The sequence below is a fragment of the Stegostoma tigrinum genome, chromosome 2 (genome assembly GCF_030684315.1).
Source record: "Stegostoma tigrinum isolate sSteTig4 chromosome 2, sSteTig4.hap1, whole genome shotgun sequence".
Lineage (NCBI taxonomy): Eukaryota > Metazoa > Chordata > Chondrichthyes > Orectolobiformes > Stegostomatidae > Stegostoma > Stegostoma tigrinum.
This window is the reverse complement of record NC_081355.1, coordinates 28,011,227-28,032,640: the sequence shown is the minus strand read 5'-3', so window position 1 is coordinate 28,032,640 and position 21,414 is coordinate 28,011,227. Positions and strand designations below refer to the sequence as shown.

General features: G+C 42.7%; 1 protein-coding gene across 3 annotated transcripts in view; it reads right to left on the bottom strand.

Annotated features, from left to right (window-relative positions):
• LOC125460937 (putative tyrosine carboxypeptidase MATCAP2) overlaps window positions 1–21,414 on the bottom strand; it is a 75,048-nt gene that overhangs the window by 14,031 nt on the left and 39,603 nt on the right. For 2 of the 3 annotated variants that reach the window (XM_059653017.1, XM_059653018.1), the window contains exons 2-4: window positions 11,586–12,247; window positions 2,478–2,570; window positions 1,434–1,577 (exon numbers count right to left, since the gene is read on the bottom strand). In XM_059653017.1, the coding sequence (XP_059509000.1) occupies window positions 1,434–1,577; window positions 2,478–2,570; window positions 11,586–12,247 (899 nt within the window). The remainder of the gene's footprint in view (window positions 1–1,433; window positions 1,578–2,477; window positions 2,571–11,585; window positions 12,248–21,414) is intronic. The other variant, XM_059653019.1, reaches the window with a different exon arrangement.

The window sequence follows — 21,414 nt, the reverse complement described above, 5'->3', positions numbered from 1 at the left end:
AGTTGAATGAGTAGACCAATGCACAGCAGAAACAGTATAATGTGGATAAGAATGAAGTTGCCCACTTTAATGACTGCATATTACTTAAATACTGACGGACTGTGAAGTGTTGATGTACAAAGGGATCTGGGTATCCTTGTACACTTCCTCAGAGGGCTAAGGAAATTTGTTATGTTCATAATGGCACTTACCAATTTGTATAGATGCACCATTGAAAGCATCTTAGCTGGATGGATCATAGCTTAGTAATAGCAACTGCTCTGCCCAAAGATGCAAGAAATTACAGAGCATTGTGAATGCTGCCCAGTCCATCATGAAAACCAGCCCTTCTTCCATTAACTCAGTCAACACTTTGCAATGCCCTGGCAAAGCAGCCAACATAATCAAAGACCCTCTAAGCCTGGTTATACTCTCTTCCACCCACTTCTATTGGGTAGAAGATACAAAACTTTCAAAATATATAACAACAGCTTTCTTCCCTACTGTTATCACACTTATGAATGGACCCTTGATACATTAGAGTTGATCTTTCTCTGTACCTTCTCTGTAGCTCTAACACTATATTCTGCATTCGTTTCTAACATCTTGTTTACTTATGAAAGGTATAATTTGTCTGTTTAACACTCAAAACAATACTTTTTACTGTATCTTGATACATGTGACAATGATAAATCAAATCAAAAATGGAGGTGCAGGAAGCAGTTAGGAAGGCAAATGGGATGTCAGTGTTCATTGCAACAGCGCTTGTGTACAGGAGTAAGGAAGTCTTACTGCAGCCAAGCAGAGCCTTGCTGAGACCACAACTGGAGTATGGTGTGCAGTTTTCCATAGAAGGAGTGCATCAAAAGGTTCACCAGACTGATTCCTAGGATAGAAGGTTTGTCGTATGAGAACAGGTTGGTAGTTTAGAAATGAGAGGGGTCTCGTGGAAACATACAAACTTCTTATAGGGCCAGATGTTGTTTCCCCTGGCTGCAAAATCCAAAACAACAGGTCACAATTTCAGGATACACGTAGGCCATTTTGGACTCGGAGGAGAAATGTGTTCATTCAAATTGTGAACATGTGGAATTTTCTACCACAAAAAGAACTGGAGGCCAGGATGCTGAAAATATTTAAGAAATAAAAATTCTACAGGCGAAGGGTGTCAAGGAGTATGAGAGCACAAGCAGAAGTATGGCATTGAGACAGAGGATTAGCCATGGCCAAAATGAATAATAAATGGCCTGCTCCTGCATCTATTTTCTATATTTATAATAGAGTCCTGTGTCAGTAACATTGCCATTCAGATACAATGCCCATTGCTGCTTACTTAACCTATTCTTCTACAACCTATTTTCAGTTTACAGTCTTTAGCATATACAAACAAAAACAGACAAATTAGCACTGCATAATTATATCTAAAAACATCAGCCCTTTATCTTGTTGCTTACATCGCCAAGGCAGTCTTCCCTTTCCATATATTTCTTCACGTAAAACCAGATGCGGCTCTTGGTGAGGAGGTTTCCCCCTGTTGCTTGTTCAAACTTCTCATAGCTGCCATATTTCTTCAGTGCCATTTTCATTATTTTTATCGCCTATTGAAGAAAGATGATTCTTTGACATAGATTTGTTAAAATGGTGCAGAATATTCAAGAAAATGGTTTTCTCCTACTTGTGAGATCAAATGTCAAAAGTCTCACAGTTACTTACTAAATGAAACACGAACAGCTACAAAGAAAGCATTTCACTGAATTTCAGTTTTTTAAACTCAATAATTACTCATGTTATGCCCAAACTAGGCAATAACAAAGTAGACAGAAGGCTGCAAAAACAAAGCTGATACATCTACTTGTTTTCTTCAAGGTCCTACAAACAGGAATGAGATAAATAACCAGTTGGCAACCCTCTGGCAACATTGGCAACCCAAGGTTGCGAAATACAGAAAGAGTAAAATTTATGAAAGCTCCTTTGTTATAAAGAGATTTCATATTTTATACACTTTAAGTCACCAAATAATTGTTAAGGGGCCCTAATTGATTGCAGCCAAAAGAGGATACTTATAATGTAAAAACCATATCTTATTTTTCCATCTTCTTGATTGTGGGTTGAAATAAGAAAAGCATTGTTTCAAAAAGTAAGGATCGTGAAAGGAAATATTGTGTTTTTAAAGCAGGCTACCAACACTCATTTTTAGCACTTATTATACTGCTGCTTGCTAAAGCAGTGGGGTGAGATTACTTCGGGGGGGATTGGCACCAGAAGGTGCACACAAAAGGAGATGTGTATGGCAACAAGTAGCTGATTGTCACTATTCCACAGATCAATCTTTTGATGACAAAGGTTTCCTGCTTGCCAACAACGTGACTTGCTCTTAAGTGAACAGGCGTGAATAAAGTGAGCAGAAGCTTTTGGACCTGTGGTAAGGGAGGTGGGGTCATTTGTTCTGCAGTGTAAAATACCTAAAGCCTGAAGAAATCCCATTTATTTTCCCTCACCAGTTGCTGTAAGCTGTTGCTTTCAACCAATAAGTCAGACTTCACAACTTGTGGACCAGTTAGTCCGTGCCTCCTGCAAGCACGTGGAAGTACCTAAAGACGACAGATTAACATGCAGCAAGTCTAGGCAAGACAAAAACTTTTCAGTGAATATTTCAAACAGAGACTATTAAACTGCCTTATTAGCTTTACCTTCCAACCATAACATCAATGATTTTTGTATTTCTATCTGTAGATTATGTAGGGGAATTTACAAGAGTTATGTGTCACAGTGTGTAGTTGCTTACTTGTGGCTAGAATCTATTTATTTGTAATTAATGGCATTTCTGAAGCCAGATTTCAATTAACCTGGGTCTAAAAAGACAAATAAATTGGGGAATTCAGTGTACTGTGATAAAATCTTTGATGTTTTTGATGACTCATGGGATACTGGGGCTTGATTTCTAGTGTAGTAATGATGACGACAATCTGGATTAGTCAGCCACCTCTGAAAAATATTTGGATCTTAAGCAAAAATAACTTGAAAATCCTTGATGGAAGAGAGAGAATTAAGTCAAGAATGAGATTTTGAAAGTGAATGCCTATTTATGCAACTTATATAGATTTAGCCTAATTGTTTACTCTACATATTAATTTTTCATTGTACATTAGACTCCAATTAGACATTCATGCTGAAAATTGTGTCTCAGATAAAAATGCCATTACTAAACGTTTCTATCTCAACCAACACTGTCAAAAACAGAGTCATTGTTAAAGACAGGAATTATTAAAGTGAGTGTTCCACCCACTCTCCACCCAAAGCCATTCAAATTCATATAGGTGGAATGAGACTTTGGTCTTGGCTCAACGCCAAGAACAAGAGGAACGTTTTGAATTGCAATTTGAGAGACCAGGGAGTCAGCAATGTTCCTTCTTTATTCATTGTGCATGAACTGTTCATTTCAATTTGTGGTGCTTTTTAAAACAAATAGTAAATGGGACAGCTTGCGACCACACACCACATCTGTGCGCGCTGTACAGGGCACATGGAAGGGCAATGATCCAGAACTGGTCTTTCCTATCAAACCATCCATGAAAGAACATAACTCGGAGAAGGAGTAGGCCATCTGGCCCCTCGAGCCTGCCCCACCATTCGATAAGATTGTGGCTGATCTTTGAGACTCAGCTCCACTTACCCACCCACTCACTATAACACTTAATTCCCTTACTGTTCAAAAATTTACCTAGCCTTGCTTTAAAAACATTCAGCGAGGTAGCTTCAACGGCTTCACTGGGCAGGGAATTCCACAGATTCACAACCCTTTGGGTGAAGAAGTTCCTCCTGACCTCAGTCCTACATCTGTTTCCCTTTATTTTGAGGCGCTGCCCTCTAGTCCTAGTTTCACCTGCTAGCGGAAACAAACAAACAATCTCCCTGCCTCCATCTTATCTATTGCCTTCATAATCTTATATGTTTCTATAAGATTTCCCCTCGTTCTCTGTGTAAAAAGGGAAAAGGTTTGGCCTATTCAGTATTCTCCAATGTCACTTTGAAAAGCTATGTACATTCAAATGTCAGACAATTTCATGGCTTTTAGAGAGTTGCTAGAATTTTACTTCATAGGATCTGAATGACATTATCGTTCTCTCAGCACCACACTAGAGGAATCATTTGCATTGATACAGCAATTTCAATGTAAAAGGATCACTCCAAACTTCTTCAGAAAAACAGATGCAAAGAAATTAAGAAACAAGCCAAGAAGGGCAGTGTTAAGTGAGATGACCAAAAGCCTGGACAGAAATGGGTCTTGAAGAGTTTTTTTTTTAAAATGTGGAGAAAAAGCTCCAGAAACCAGAAGTTATGCTCAGTGAGCAAGGTAGTGATCAGGAGACTACATTTGGAGGAAGAGAGACATTTAATGATTTAGGTACAAAATCAACTTCAGAGAAAAGATGCACAAAACAAGAAATATTTATAGGCTTCAAAAGATTTTACTGTTTATTCCTAGGGAAACAGTAAGTCACTCCAGCTCAGTTAAGAGGAGGTGATTTGTGAGCAGAACAAGATGTTAAAGCAGAGCAGTCCTTTCCAATCGGAGTCTCCAAATTCCAAGATGATGTCTATTTCACAATGCTGTGACTCCTAAGTAAACAGGAATATTTATTATAGATTGGGGTCAAATGTGAGAAATATTAAAATTAAAGAAACATTTATACCTAACAAAAAGTGAAGTAGTAATAGTAATGTTGTTAAATCACTCCTAGCAACATAGTAGCAGTCATTAGTTCAAATCCCAAAATTCCAAAATATACAACTGAATTCTGGCATTTTGTACTCTGGCACCAGAGAAATCAAATTACCATGAAAAATTGTATAACCATAGTGCCCTTTAATGGAAGGAAGCCTACCAGACACATTTGGTTTGGACTACACAGGATTCCTGTGACCTACCAAAAGAGGTGGTGTAGTGGCCAGAGAAAAAGGTAATCTCAGAGTACAACAGGACCTTCATCAGATGGACTAATAGGTGGCAGAGTTTAATTTAGATAATTGTGAGGCATTTTGGTAAGGCAAACCAGGGCAGGACTTACAGAGTTAATGGGCCCAGGAGACGATTACCAGATGAAGAAATCTAGGGGTGCAGGTGCATAGTTCCTTGAAAGTAGAGTCAAAGGTAGACAGGGTAGTGAAGAAAGCATTTGGCACACTTGCCTTCATTGGTCATAATACTGAGTACACGAGTTGGGACACCATGCTGTAGCTGTGAAGGACATCAGTGAGGTCACTTTTAGAATACTGCACACAACTTTTGTGACCCTTCTTTAGGAAGGATATTGGTAAACTTGAGAGGGTACAGAAAAGATTTACAAAGATGTTGCCAGGACTGGAGGGTTTGAACTACAGGGAGGGACTGGGGCTATTTTCCCCCGGAGCATTGGACGCTGAGGGGTGATTTTATAAACCTCTATAAGATCATGAGGTGCATTGATAGGGTGAATAGCCAACATTTTTATCCTAGGATGGGGGAATCCAGTACACGAGGGCACAGATTTAAAGTAAGGGGGGTCCGAGGGGTCTGTTTCCGTGCTGTATGACTCTATGACCGTATTTGAACTTTAAAATATTCAGTTGTGCAAGTTACATTACATTTTAATTAAGTAATTAGAAAATCATGCTGGCTGTCTCCATATCCAAGAACAATAGTTAAGAGTCACATTTGGCATTTTGCTCAAGAGGAGGAAGTTCTGAAAATTAGAATTTAGATGGGAGCTTTTCTAACCATATGAGGCGTAACTGAATATTATTTATCACAACAGCTCCATCTAGTGATGATTAGATGAGTAGGAATACAGTCAGGTTGAACTTGATCACATCTAATTACAGGTTTCAGTACATTTGCTACAATGGAAAATATGAATTGCTAGATAGCAAAAAAGCTTAATCTCTATTGCAATGTGCCAGGTAGTCAATATACAACACTGATGAACAATATTTATCATAACAATTAATCAGTCTTTATCATGTAGATCACAGCAAGACACCAGGAAAATCACACCCAGCTTTGGCAACAATAGGTCTAGTCACCTCTTCCAGTTTAAGAAATTACTGTAATTAATGTTGTATTTTAATAAGTTGTTTTCTGAATCTAATTTGCATTTAAAGAGGCAGTGGTTCCTGAGACCTCCGAAGAAAAATTAACAAATAACTAAATCATTTTTTTTAAAACTTACATGTGATATGAGCTTTGTCCAGTCTTAATTGCCCTTGAACAGCGTGACTTGCAACGACCATTTCAGAGTATGGTTAAGAATCAACCACTTTTCTGTGGATTTGGATCCACACATAGGCCAGACCAGGTAAGGTCAATAGATTTTCTTCCCCAAAGGACTTAAGTGAACCATGTAGTTTTTTTTTGACAATTGACAATTGTTTAATGGTCACTGTTAGACTAGCCTTTTTTTTAAAACCCAGATTTTGGTGAAATTTTAATTCAATATCTGTCATGGTGGGCTTTAAACCCATGTCGCCAGCGCATTGAACTAGTCCTCTGGAGTACCATACAGTGATAATTCCATTTTGCAACCACTCCTCCATTCAAGCCTCATATGTTTGGTGCAGCAATAAACGGCACTTTTCTTGCCGATACGTATGAAGATATTTCTATAAAAACAACTCATGGAATGCTTATTTTGTGACAAGTCTGGAGCAGAATCAGAAAGAGAGAGAATGTGGTTAACATAAGTTTCATTGCAATGTCATTAACATGTATTCATTCTCTGGTTTCATTTCCATATGGTTTCTCTTGCTTGTTCTCCTCACTACTCCCTCTTCTTAAGATGCTCCTTAAAAGCTACATCTGTCATGGGATGGATACAGCACCAAGAGTACATCACCCTGTGTGTGTATTGGCTCCTTGCAAGGGTAGTTCAGATAGTTCCATAGCCTGCTTTTTCACTGTAGCCAAGTAAATGTTCCCTCTTCAGGCATTTATTAATACTATGTTCTCAGGTTAAAATTAAAAATCAAAGTTCCTTTTAAACCAGGAATTCTTAAGAAAGGAGACTAGAATTGTACACAGCATTTGAGGTCTGATCTAAACTATGTAGCAAGTCTTCCATAATTTGCCATCCTAATTATTTACTGTAGCTGCATGCTAACTTTGTAATTCAAATGCAAGATACCAAGATCCCACTTTACTGCACCATTCTCTCACAGTTTAAATATTCTGCTTTTCTATTTTCCCCATTAAAAAGGACATCCTTACATTATACATTCCTATGCTATACAGCATCTATTAAATATTTGGCCACTCAGAGTTATACGGTATGGAAACAGACCCTTCGGACCAACTCATCTATGCCAACCAGGTTTGCCAAACTAAACTGGTCCCTAGGTTTAGTCCACATCCTTCTAAACTTTTTTATTCATGTACCTGTCTAAAATGTCTTTTAAATGTTGTAACAGTACTTGCACCACTTCCTCTAGTAGTTCATTCCATATATGCAACACCCTACAATGGGAAAAAGACTTTGGCTATTCACCCTATCCATGATTTTCTAAAAGTCTACAAGGTCACACCTTAAACTCAGCCTACTCAGCCTCTCCCAATAGCTGAAACCCTCCAATCCCAGCAACATCCTTGTAAATCTTTTCTGAACTTAAGTCCTTTCAAGTTTGACAACATCCTTCCTATAGCAGGGAGACCAGAATTGAACACAGTATTCCAAAAGTGGCCTAACCAATGTCCTATACAGCAACCACATGACATCCCAACTCATCTACTCAATGATAATAAAATGTGAGGCTGGATGAACACAGCAGGCCAAGCAGCATCTCAGGAGCACAAAAGCTGACGTTTCGGGCCTGGACCCTTCATCAGAGAGGTCCCTTCATCACACCTCCTCCCTCACCCCTATCCCAGGCTCCAAGATGACATTCCACATTAAGCAGAGGTTCACCTGCACATCTGCCAATGTGGTATACTGCATCCACTGTACCCGGTGCGGCTTCCTCTACATTGGGGAAACCAAGCGGAGGCTTGGAGACCACTTTGCAGAACACCTCCGCTCAGTTCGCAACAGACAACTGCACCTCCCAGTCGCAAACCATTTCCACTCCCCCTCCCATTCTCTAGATGACATTTCCATCATGGGCCTCCTGCACTGCCACAATGATGCCACCCGAAGGTTGCAGGAACAGCAACTCATATTCCGCCTGGGAACCCTGCAGCCTAATGATATCAATGTGGACTCACCAGTTTCAAAATCTCCCCTTCCCCTACTGCATCCCTAAACCAGCCCAGTTCGTCCCCTCCCCCCACTGCACCACACAACCAGCCCAGCTCTTCCCCCCCACCCACTGCATTCCAAAACCAGTCCAACCTGTCTCTGCCTCCCTAACCGGTTCTTCCTCTCACCCATCCCTTCCTCCCACCCCAAGCCGCACCCCCATCTACCTACTAACCTCATCCCACCTCCTTGATCTGTCCGTCTTCCCTGGACTGACCTATCCCCTCCCTACCTCCCCACCTATACTCTCTCCACCTACCTTCTTTACTCTCCATCTTCGGTCCGCCTCCCCCTCTCTCCCTATTTATTCCAGTTCCCTCTCCCCATCCCCCTCTCTGATGATGGGTCCAGGCCCGAAACGTCAGCTTTTGTGCTCCTGAGATGCTGCTTGGCCTGCTGTGTTCATCCAGCCTCACATTTTATTATCAAGGATTAAAGATTGATGTGTCTAGTAAATACGGCAAGAAAGAAAATGCTCTCAACTCATTACCTAAAGAATCGTAACATTCAGTGTTACCACGTAACTTTGTTGGAACTGATGTTATAACAACTAGTGAAAATCAATATTCTTTTGTAGCTCCTGTAATGAGGTTTATGAGGAATTTAAAAGGTCCTTAAGTGATAGGCAAGTATCCAATGAACTGACATTGACATGATGCAGCTGGCAAACGTCTCAGCAGGAATGTACTGGAATACAGTGTCAATTGTGAAAAGCACCAAGAGGAGAGATAGGAAAGTCTGGGACACATCACGAGACCATGGAGGGCCAGGGGGTTTTGACCACAAGCCTGTCCCTCTCTAGCCGTTCAGTGATATGATTAGTTTAATTGGAAATGTTGGCAATTAATTAATAATACGATTGGTTTGTAAATGTTAAAAATGGGATGAAACAAATCGATAAAAATATATGTCTTCATTTGATCGGAGAAGTGGTCTTTGGATTTTCAGAGGGTTTCTTCCCATTTGTGTGATTTCAGTAAATTCTGATGCTGGAAGTGAAAAAAAAAGCTCTCTGATGAAGGGTACAGGCCCGAAACGTCAGCTTTTGTGCTCCTGAGATGCTGCTTGGCCTGCTGTGTTCATCCAGCCTCACATTTTATTATCTTGGAATTCTCCAGCATCTGCAGTTCCCATTATCTCATCTACTCAATGTGCTGACCAATAAAGGCAAGCATACCAAAGACCTTCTTCCCCATCCTTTCTACCTAAAACTCTACTTACACGGAAATGTGAACCTGCGCCCCACGGTCTCTTTGTTTGGCAACACACTCCAGGACCCTACCATTAAGTGTATAAGTCCTGCCCTGATTTGCCTTAGCAAAATGCAACAACTCACATTAATCTAAGTTAAACTTCATCTGCCATCCCTCACCCCGTTGCCCCATTTAATCAAGGTCCCATTGTAATCTGAGAATTTTTTTCATTGTTCACCATACCATCTATTTTAGTGTCATCTACAAACTTACTAACCGTATCTCCTATATTCACATCCAAATCATTCATATAAATAACAAAAGGCAGTGGATCCAGCATCAATCCTTGCGGCACCCGACTAGTCATAGGCCTCCAGTCTGAAAAACAACTTTCCACCACCACCCTCTGTCTCTTACCTTCAAGCAATTTCGTATCCAAAATGGTGAGCTCTCCCCGGATTCCATGTGATCTAACCTTGCTAATCAGTCTACAATGTGGAACCTGTCGAATGCCTTGAGGAGGTCCATGTAGACAATGTCCACCATAAAAAATGCACACAGTTTTTCTATCATTGTCCAATGTTTAACAAATGAATTTTATGCATGTCCAGCTGTTTTGAGTGGGCATCCACAATGACCAAAAATATTGACTCTATGAAAGGACCTGCATAGTCCACATGTAATTGAGTACAGGGTTTACCCAGCCATTCCCACAAATGTGGGAGGAGATGCAGATGATAATTTTTGTCCTTATTGGCACCCTAGGAACTGCCCCTAGATACAGCTATGTCTGTATCCAATCCTGGCCACCGGACATAACATGTCACCAACTTCTTCATTTTGGAAACCCTGGATGACCCTGGAGGAGGTCAGCCAGTATCTGGCAGTGACCTCTGCTCAGGACAATCACTCTTATTCCCCATAATTATATGCCACCCTCTACAGTGATCTGGTCTCTCTGGTTTCAATTCTGGTTGTGACGGTCTTTCAGTTTCCCCCATCACCACCAGCTGTTTCAGCTTTGCCAGGATCACATCTTTCTACATCCAAAGTGTGATATTGTCAGCTGGAAATGTGTCGAGAAAACTTAACACCATTACGGACTCTTCCACCGATGGCTCAATGCACTTGCTACTTGGCCTCCTGGCTGATGTTCCAACTTGTAATTATACTCACTTGGAATTAGAGCCCACTGCTGAATTGGGCTGGATTAATATGGGCAGCACAGCCTTGTTCTCTGAGTAGCCCTAGCAGGGGTTTGTGGTCCATTATCATCATAAATTTATGTCCATAAAGGTATTCCTGACTCCAAATATGACCGCCAAACCTTCCTTCTCTATCTGGGCGTATTTATGTTCTGCATTAGCCAAAGTCCTGGATGCATATGCCAATGGGTGTTCCTCTCCATTGGGCTACTTGAACTGCATTTTCCAGGTTGCTTCAGGTCCTGGGGACTCATCAATCTTTTGTCTCATTAGTTTTCTAGTACATTTTCCTCCTAGTAATTATAATTGTTTTAAATTCACCTCTCCCTGTTGCCCCTCCTGTTTTTTTTTTAAACTGTTATTGAGAAGCTTTCATGCCTTCATTGAAGACAGAAATAATTTTTCACTTTTGTATTTTAGGAGTCCAGGTTCCACTCCAGAGATGTGAGCATATCATCTAAGCTGACACTCCAGCGTAGTACTGAAGGTATGCTGTACCACTGGAAGTGCAGTTATTCAGATGAAATGCTGAACTGAACTTCTGGATGTGTACAGATTGGCTGCCATGCTCATTTCATTAGAACAGTGATCAAATTTCAAAAGTACAATTGCTTGTAAAGCACTTTTAGGACTAATACAAAAAGGTACAATAAAAATAAGCACATTATATTTCAACAGAGGAAATCTCTTCCTTGCATGAGATAGAATTTCATGAGATATTGTTCCTAATTTTTAACCCATTGCTACCAAGTGCTCTGACTCATTGTAGCAGTCCAAAAACTTACAGGGACTTGCAATCATTGATCAGAACACACTGAAGAGCAAAATGTATTTGACGCTAAAACTCTGTAAAAATCAGATTTAATAGAGAAAAAAAGCAAAAGAAAGATATTTCTGTTCAAATACAGCTTTATCACCAGATGAATTCAGCAAGACTCTACCTGGAGAAGAAATTTATCTGAAGCGATACCGTGTTTTGCTAACACATTGGGCAAAGCAGGATTCGCATATTCAAACTGTGGATTGTAGGTGAACTCAGACTTGAAGAACTTGACCTTCTCCTTTTCCACATTTGATGGTTTAACAGCAGTCAGGATGCAGAGTCTACGAGTGTGGCTTTCACTGATTCTCCCTTGTCCAACTGGCAAACTGGACCTGTGCAGACTTGAAAAGTAAAGCCTTTTTATCTTATTCTTTGGTCTTTGGGACAGACCGATTCCACTTCCTACCATTGATATGCCAAGCGGAAATTTTGAATCGCTTGCAACCAAGTTACCCATGAGTAATGCAGTATGTCCGCTTCCAAGACACCACTCCTTATCAACCATTGGCACAGAGGAGCTGGGGGTCCGGCGTTCCTTGTACTGCAACACAGCTGAGGGCTTCGCAGATTTTCGGTGCTTTTTGTGATGGCTGGAGGATAACCGTTTCTTCTCTCCCTTTGATGGCAATAAGACATTGTAACCATTGCTTCCTGTAAATATTTCCTTTAAAATGCTAACAGAGACTTGCTGGAGATCTGCTTGGCTTGTGTCATTTTTTTCAGCGGGATTCAATAGAACCGATTTTTTGGCTAGCTCCAATTCTGGCCAACGAAGTTTTTCTGCAGAAATTTAAAAACAGAAAGGGTCAATGTAACTGTATGAATTGGCCCTCATTTGTGGGCTATTTCCATATATGTCCCTTGTAACTAGCAAGAGTAAACATCTCAATGATCAACTGGCAGGAATGCAACAGGGAATAGGCAAGTGGGATCATGCCAATTTCCCTTCGACTTTAATTGCACAGAATAATAAATTGTTTAGAACTAGCTAGAAGCACAAGTATTGACTATCTCCCTGTCTACTAGTGCCACCAGCGCCTCGGTTGGTCCAGCTGTTCCAGAATCATGGAACACGGCATTCCTTGGAGACCAGCATTGCAACAGAGTAGAGTTGGGACAGGAAAGAAGCCAGGACCTCCCGTTTTTCTCATGAGCTGTTGTACAAGTTTAAATGTTAATTAGTGTTACTGAATAAGTAAGTACTTCAATGTTAGTAGATGGGTAGGATGGTTTTGGGGGTAGGGTGGGTGAGGAGATAGTTAATGGAAGGATGGATTAGCAGAAGAGAGAGGTGGGAGAATGTGGCCATTCATCAGAACAGTCAAAGAGGTCAGGACATAATTGGGTTGGGGGAGATCTGTGGTCAGTTCTAAGAAACTATTCAAAGTACACTATCCAGATCATTCCCAAGGCCACCACTGCCAATATGAACTATATAACTTATATGAACATTAGAATCACCCACAATTGCCCCAGTACTTTTTTTGAATAAACCATGAGTCCTGCTTTTCAGTATACACTATGATACAGTGTAGTTCTAGATAGGCGTCCTATAAACTAATCCCACCAAGGAGGTCATTTCTCTGCTAGGTCTTTGATCTACCGATATCTTTTGTCACTGATATGCTAATCTCATTTTTTACTAACAGAGCTACCCTACTTTCTAAGCCTTCCCACCCTTCCTCAGCCTTCCCACCATTCCTAAGATGTCAAATACCCTTGAATATTCAGTTCCTAACCTTGATCAGTTTTCAACCATCTCTCTGTAATCAATTATATTTTCCCAATTATTTCTAGTTGTCCTGACAATCATTTTGATCTTGTTTAGAATGCTAGAAGTATTCAGATAAACAACGATGTTTAACAACTTTCTCAACCCTAGCCTCATTTGTTGGTACACTGTTTCCATTTCTGTCACACTTTGCTTATCATTATCAATGTCATGATAATGCATTATTGCCTTCTTAAAATCTCCTCTATCTCTTGCAGCACCAACTACCAGCCTGTCCCTATTTATTTAATATAAAGCCCTCCCTTCAGCAAGGACACAAGTCAGAGCATGGTTCAATAGAAGTTTGCTCTTTGCCAATACTCGTGCACTATGAATGAACTGAAACCAAGTTCTCCATATAAATATTTGAAGCATGTATTTAACTCTCTAATCTTAATTACCCAATGCCAATTTTACTTGTGGCTCAGGTAGTAATCCAAAGATCGCTATCGTTGTGGTTCAGCATTTTTAATTTAGTCCCAAGCTGCTCACACTCCCCTAGCAGAACCTTGTTCTTAGTCCTAGCTGTGTCACAGGTACCCATGTAAATCAAGACAACTGGGTATCTCCCCTTCCATTCAACGTTCCTCTCCAGTCATGAGAACATGTTCTTAACACTAGCATCAAGTAAACACTATAGGGTCCAAGACTCATGCTTTTGCTAGAGAAAAACTCACTCACTATACAGTCTCCCACAATGACTACGTTTTATTTTCACTGCCAACTTGAATGACTTCCAGTCTACGGTGCCGTGTTCAGTTTGCTCATCCTCCCTGCTCACAGAGGATTTAAAAACTTTCTATCAGTTGGATAAGTACCATGGTTGAGCCTGTTCAAATGCTACCTTCTGAACCAAAACTAAAAGTACTTATCCTGAAAGGTTGACTACCTCCAGGGCTAAAGTGTTCAGGAGACTGTTCCCTCCCTGATTCTTTGCAGTGTCTGATGTTTGGACTGTTGTTCTTCAACTCAGAGCTAAAGTTTCTCAGGCTGTAGAGCCTTAACTGTAGCTGTACATCACTGTGGTGTCCAGCAGCTCCCACGTGCTAAAGCTGAAACACATCACAGACTCTGCCATCTCAAAATGTATTTTGTTTCACTGATCAGGGGTTCATTTTTGAACTATGACTTAAAGATTATTTGTAGTTATATTTAGATTAACTAATTAAATTATAACTTTAACACACAGCTTACTTCTTCCTAGAAGCTACTGCCCTGATTCAAAGAAACCATATAATTCACCAACCTATTTCCTACAGTCTTTCTTAATTAATAACCCAGTTCACAGGTTTTGCTGCCTATTGCTCTACCATGACCATTCCTCAATTTGTAAAAAAAATTCTTCTTTGCACCAAATGTTCTCTTTCACTCAATTCCAAAATTAAACACTATTGAAGCTGTATTCTGTCAAGCTAGTTTCATGCTGCTTAGTTTTCTCAGTGCAAGATTTCTCGTTTTATACTCGCAAAGATTTCAAAGACGAGGAAGTCCTTGAGGAACAAGCAAAATGCTCAACCAAATCACAAATTAACTGAGCAACTACACAGTTTAATTACCAATTTCCAGCACCATGAAAAAATTATGTTAAGGTTAGAATTACATGCTAAATGTAAATTCCAACTAGATTTTAAGAGATAGACAACTCTTTAAATTTCTTGATTTACGAACACCCAGAGAGAAGCAAATGCTCTACTGGGGTGAGCAGTACTTTGTTCTACTTACTAAGGGATAAATGAAAAATTAGACAAAGGATTTCTTTACTCGTCACTTATATCATAAAAGTGATTTTGTTAGGACTACAGTATACTTAATTCCCATATTTTAATGATGAACACAAATGAAAACAGTTGCAACTGTGCCTCTTAGAAACTTTTAGACTAGAAGGACTATATGGATGAATCTTTCTTGGTGAAAACTTAGAGTTATCAAACATGGTTAAAGAAGTCATAGGTTTGAGTTGCAAGGAGAGGCTGGGACTTTTTTCACTGAGCGTAGGACATTGAGAGGTGCCCTTATAGAGGTTTATAAAATAATGAGGGGTGTAGATAAGGTGACTGGCAGGTGTCTTTTTCCCTAGGGTGGGGGATTTCAAGGCAGTTTTTTTTAAAATAAGTTGTGTTTTTGTTACGGGAAGTCGTACATGTGGTCGGCTGTGGAGAAGAATTATTTTTGTTCGAGGAATTTATAGCAGAAGAGTTGTTGATTATTCAGTTAATCAACTAAGTGGTTGATTTTATTTAAGTCTGATATATATACACATTTTTAATTTTTTCCATTTAACATTATTTTCTGTAGGTAATGAAAGGTAGTTTATTTTGTATATGTGTTGTTGAAACTTGTTTTTAGGTTTAGTGTTATTAAGGGCATATAGGAGGTACAGAGTGATATGGCTAGCAGATTTAGAAAAGTTATGACACAGCAGGATCAGTCAGATAGATGGGTGACTGTCAGGAAAAATAAGAAGGTAGTTTAAAAGTCTCTGGTGGTTGTTCCTCTATCAAATAGATATTCAGTCTATGGAAGTATAGAAGAGGATAGTCTCTCTATTGAAAACAGAAGGGCCAGTTAGTTATTGGACACTTGGAGTGATTATGTTAGGCAGTGTTTTATAAGATTTAATATAATTATTATATAGGGGACGGTCCGATCAGGGCCACAGACAGGATTTCTGTGGCAGTGAGCGTAAATTTAGGATGAGAGATAATGGGAACTGCAGATGCTGGAGATTCCAAGATAATAAAATGTGAGGCTGGATGAACACAGCAGGCCAAGCAGCATCTCAGGAGCACAAAAGCTGACGTTTCGGGCCTAGACCCTTCATCAGAGAGGGGGATGGGGGGAGGGAACTGGAATAAATAGGGAGAGAGGGGGAGGCGGACCGAAGATGGAGAGTAAAGAAGATAGGTGGAGAGGGTGTAAGTGGGGAGGTAGGGAGGGGATAGGTCAGTCCAGGGAAGACGGACAGGTCAAGGAGGTGGGATGAGGTTAGTAGGTAGCTGGGGGTGCGGCTTGGGGTGGGAGGAAGGGATGGGTGAGAGGAAGAACTGGTTAGGGAGGCAGAGACAGGTTGGACTGGTTTTGGGATGCAGTGGGTGGGGGGGGGGAAGAGCTGGGCTGGTTGTGTGGTGCAGTGGGGGGAGGGGATGAACTGGGCTGGTTTAGGGATGCAGTAGGGGAAGGGGAGATTTTGAAACTGGGGAAGTCCACATTGATACCATATGGCTGCAGGGTTCCCAGGCGGAATATGAGTTGCTGTTCCTGCAACCTTCGGGTGGCATCATTGTGGCAGTGCAGGAGGCCCATGATGGACATGTCATCAAGAGAATGGGAGGGGGAGTGGAAATGGTTTGCGACTGGGAGGTGCAGTTGTTTGTTGCGAACTGAGCGGAGGTGTTCTGCAAAGCGGTCCCCAAGCCTCCGCTTGGTTTCCCCAATGTAGAGGAAGCCGCACCGGGTACAGTGGATGCAGTATACCACATTGGCAGATGTGCAGGTGAACCTCTGCTTAATGTGGAATGTCATCTTGGGGCCTGGGATGGGGGTGAGGGAGGAGGTGTGGGGACAAGTGTAGCATTTCCTGCGGTTGCAGGGGAAGGTGCCGGGTGTGGTGGGGTTGGAGGGCAGTGTGGAGCGAACAAGGGAGTCACGGAGAGAGTGGTCTCTCCGGAAAGCAGACAGGGGAGGGGATGGAAAAATGTCTTGGGTGGTGGGGTCGGATTGTAAATGGCGGAAGTGTCGGAGGATAATGCGTTGTATCCGGAGGTTGGTAGGGTGGTGTGTGAGAACGAGGGGGATCCTCTTGGGGCGGTTGTGGCGGGGGCGGGGTGTGAGGGATGTGTCGCGGGAAATGCGGGAGACGCGGTCAAGGGCGTTCTCAATCACCGTGGGGGGAAAGTTGCGGTCCTTAAAGAACTTGGACATCTGGGATGTGCGGGAGTGGAATGTCTTATCGTGGGAGCAGATGCGGCGGAGGCGGAGGAATTGGGAATAGGGGATGGAATTTTTGCAGGAGGGTGGGTGGGAGGAGGTGTATTCTAGGTAGCTGTGGGAGTCGGTGGGCTTGAAATGGACATCAGTTACAAGCTGGTTGCCTGAGATGGAGACTGAGAGGTCCAGGAAGGTGAGGGATGTGCTGGAGATGGCCCAGGTGAACTGAAGGTTGGGGTGGAAGGTGTTGGTGAAGTGGATGAACTGTTCGAGCTCCTCTGGGGAGCAAGAGGCGGCGCCGATACAGTCATCAATGTACCGGAGGAAGAGGTGGGGTTTGGGGCCTGTGTAGGTGCGGAAGAGGGACTGTTCCACGTAACCTACAAAGAGGCAGGCATAGCTGGGGCCCGACCAGGCCCCCTCCACCGACACTCTCATCCGCCTAGCTGAACTCGTCCTCACACTCAACAACTTCTCTTTTGACTCCTCTCACTTCCTACAGACTAAGGGGGTGGCCATGGGCACCCGCATGGGCCCCAGCTATGCCTGCCTCTTTGTAGGTTACGTGGAACAGTCCCTCTTCCGCACCTACACAGGCCCCAAACCCCACCTCTTCCTCCGGTACATTGATGACTGTATCGGCGCCGCCTCTTGCTCCCCAGAGGAGCTCGAACAGTTCATCCACTTCACCAACACCTTCCACCCCAACCTTCAGTTCACCTGGGCCATCTCCAGCACATCCCTCACCTTCCTGGACCTCTCAGTCTCCATCTCAGGCAACCAGCTTGTAACTGATGTCCATTTCAAGCCCACCGACTCCCACAGCTACCTAGAATACACCTCCTCCCACCCACCCTCCTGCAAAAATTCCATCCCCTATTCCCAATTCCTCCGCCTCCGCCGCATCTGCTCCCACGATAAGACATTCCACTCCCGCACATCCCAGATGTCCAAGTTCTTTAAGGACCGCAACTTTCCCCCCACGGTGATTGAGAACGCCCTTGACCGCGTCTCCCGCATTTCCCGCGACACATCCCTCACACCCCGCCCCCGCCACAACCGCCCCAAGAGGATCCCCCTCGTTCTCACACACCACCCTACCAACCTCCGGATACAACGCATTATCCTCCGACACTTCCGCCATTTACAATCCGACCCCACCACCCAAGACATTTTTCCATCCCCTCCCCTGTCTGCTTTCCGGAGAGACCACTCTCTCCGTGACTCCCTTGTTCGCTCCACACTGCCCTCCAACCCCACCACACCCGGCACCTTCCCCTGCAACCGCAGGAAATGCTACACTTGTCCCCACACCTCCTCCCTCACCCCCATCCCAGGCCCCAAGATGACATTCCACATTAAGCAGAGGTTCACCTGCACATCTGCCAATGTGGTATACTGCATCCACTGTACCCGGTGCGGCTTCCTCTACATTGGGGAAACCAAGCGGAGGCTTGGGGACCGCTTTGCAGAACACCTCCGCTCAGTTCGCAACAAACAACTGCACCTCCCAGTCGCAAACCATTTCCACTCCCCCTCCCATTCTCTTGATGACATGTCCATCATGGGCCTCCTGCATTGCCACAATGATGCCACCCGAAGGTTGCAGGAACAGCAACTCATATTCCGCCTGGGAACCCTGCAGCCATATGGTATCAATGTGGACTTCACCAGTTTCAAAATCTCCCCTTCCCCTACTGCATCCCTAAACCAGCCCAGTTCATCCCCTCCCCCCACTGCACCACACAACCAGCCCAGCTCTTCCCCCCCACCCACTGCATCCCAAAACCAGTCCAACCTGTCTCTGCCTCCCTAACCGGTTCTTCCTCTCACCCATCCCTTCCTCCCACCCCAAGCCGCACCCCCAGCTACCTACTAACCTCATCCCACCTCCTTGACCTGTCCGTCTTCCCTGGACTGACCTATCCCCTCCCTACCTCCCCACTTACACCCTCTCCACCTATCTTCTTTACTCTCCATCTTCGGTTCGCCTCCCCCTCTCTCCCTATTTATTCCAGTTCCCTCCCCCCATCCCCCTCTCTGATGAAGGGTCTAGGCCCGAAACGTCAGCTTTTGTGCTCCTGAGATGCTGCTTGGCCTGCTGTGTTCATCCAGCCTCACAGTAAATTTAGGATGGTTTGTTGCTTTCCTGGTGCTAGGATTAAGGACGTCTCTAAACATTTCCAGCTTGGTACGGCAACTGCTCTGCCCAGGACCATAGGAAACTACAGAAGGTCTGGGCTGTGCACGCCACCATCACGGAAGCCAATCTTCCATCCATGGACTCTATTTACATGGTCCCCTGCCATGGAAAGGCAGCCAATATCATCAAAGACTCATCACAATCTGGTAACCTACAACCTCCACTGTCAGGTAGAAGATTATAGAAGCCTGATCACACGCACAAGCAAGTTCAGGAACAGCTTCTCTCTGGCCGTTACCAGACTATTGAATAGACTCTAGCCTCAAATGATGTGATCTGTGTGCCGCTAAGTCTGTTTGATCTGTACATCCTTTGCTTGCTGTGATCTGCCTGTAACTGCTTGTAAATGAAGCTTTTCACTGTATTTCGGTACACATGACAATAAAATCAAACTGAAAATCAGCATGGTTTTGAGTGAGGAAAATTGTGCCTCACTAATTTAATGCAGCGTTTTGAGAAAGTTACCAAAAAGTTTGATGATGGCAGAGCAGTTGACATTGTTTATTTGGATTTTAGGAAAGCCTCTGACAAGGTTTCACCTGATAAACTCATTAGTAAAGTTAGGTCACATGGGATTCAGGGTGAGCTCACCAATTGGATACATAAATGGCTTAACGGCAGCAGACAGAGAGTAATGGTGGAGGGCTGTTTGTCAGACTGGAGGTCTGTGACCAGCAGTGTTCAACAGGGATCGGTTCTGGGTCCTCTTTTGTTTGACATTTATGTAATATGACTTGGATGAGAATATGGAAGACATGGTTATTATGTCTGTGGACAACACCAAATTTGGAGGCGTTGTAGACAGTGTAGAAGGTTTTCTGCGATTACTATGGGATCTTGATCAAATGGGTCAATGGGCTAAAAAAATGGCAGAATGAGTTCAACCTGGATAAGTGCGAGGTATTGTATTTTGGTACAACAAACAAGGGTAGGGCTTATACTATTAATGGAAAGGCCTTGAGTAGTGTTGTGGAACAGAGGGACGTAGTGGTACAGGGACATTATTCTTTGAAGTTTGTGTCACATATAGACAAGGTGGTTAAAAAGGTGTTTGGCATGCTGGCCTTCATTGCTCAGTCCTTTGAGTATAGGAGTTGAGATGAATGGACTCTAGCTTCCAATAATGTTACCTAAACACCAGGATATTGAGGTTGCACAGGATATTCGTGAGACTACTTCTGGAATACCATGTCACCCAGTTATAAGAAGGATATTATCAAGCTGGAGAGGATTCAGAAGAGATTTACCAGGATATTGCTGGGTTTTGAAGGTTTGAGTTATAATGAAAGGCTGGATAAGCTGGGACCTTTTTCACTGAAGAGTAGGAGATTGAGTGGTGACCTGGAAGAAGTTTATAAAGTACCAAGAAGTATAGTTAGAGTTAATGATAGTGTCTTTTACCTAAGATGGGAAATTTCAAGATAAGGGGGCACATTTTTTAAAGGTGAGAGAAGAGAGATTTGGAAAAAGCATAAGAGGCAAATTATTTACACAGAGGGTTGTTTGTGTGTAGAAAGAACTTCCTGAGGAAGTGGTGGATGTAGGTTCAATTATAATGTTTAAAAGACATTGGGATAAGTGCATGAATAGGACAGGTTTGGAGGGATATCGGCCAGAAGCAGGCAGGTGGGACTAGTTTAAATTAGAATTATGTTCAGCGTGGACTGGTTGGACAGCATGGAATGGTCTATTTCAGTGCTGTATGACGCTGACTCTACAAGAGGGCATATTTTTAAGATGAGAGGAGGAGAAAGATTTAAACTAAAAAGACATGAAGCATTTTTTTAAAAATGAATACACAGACAATGGATCACGAACTTCCAGAGGAAGTAGTGGATGTGTGTACAGCTACAACATTTGAAAGACATTCAGATAAGCGCATGAATAAAAAAAATTATTGGAGGGATATGGCCCAAGTGCAGACAGGTGGAACTAGTTTAGTTTGGGATTATGGTTGGACTGAAGGGTCTGTTTCTGTGTTGTATGACTTGATAACAGATTACTGGTGGCATGGCCAATCTTAGGTTAAAAAATACAAACAAGTGT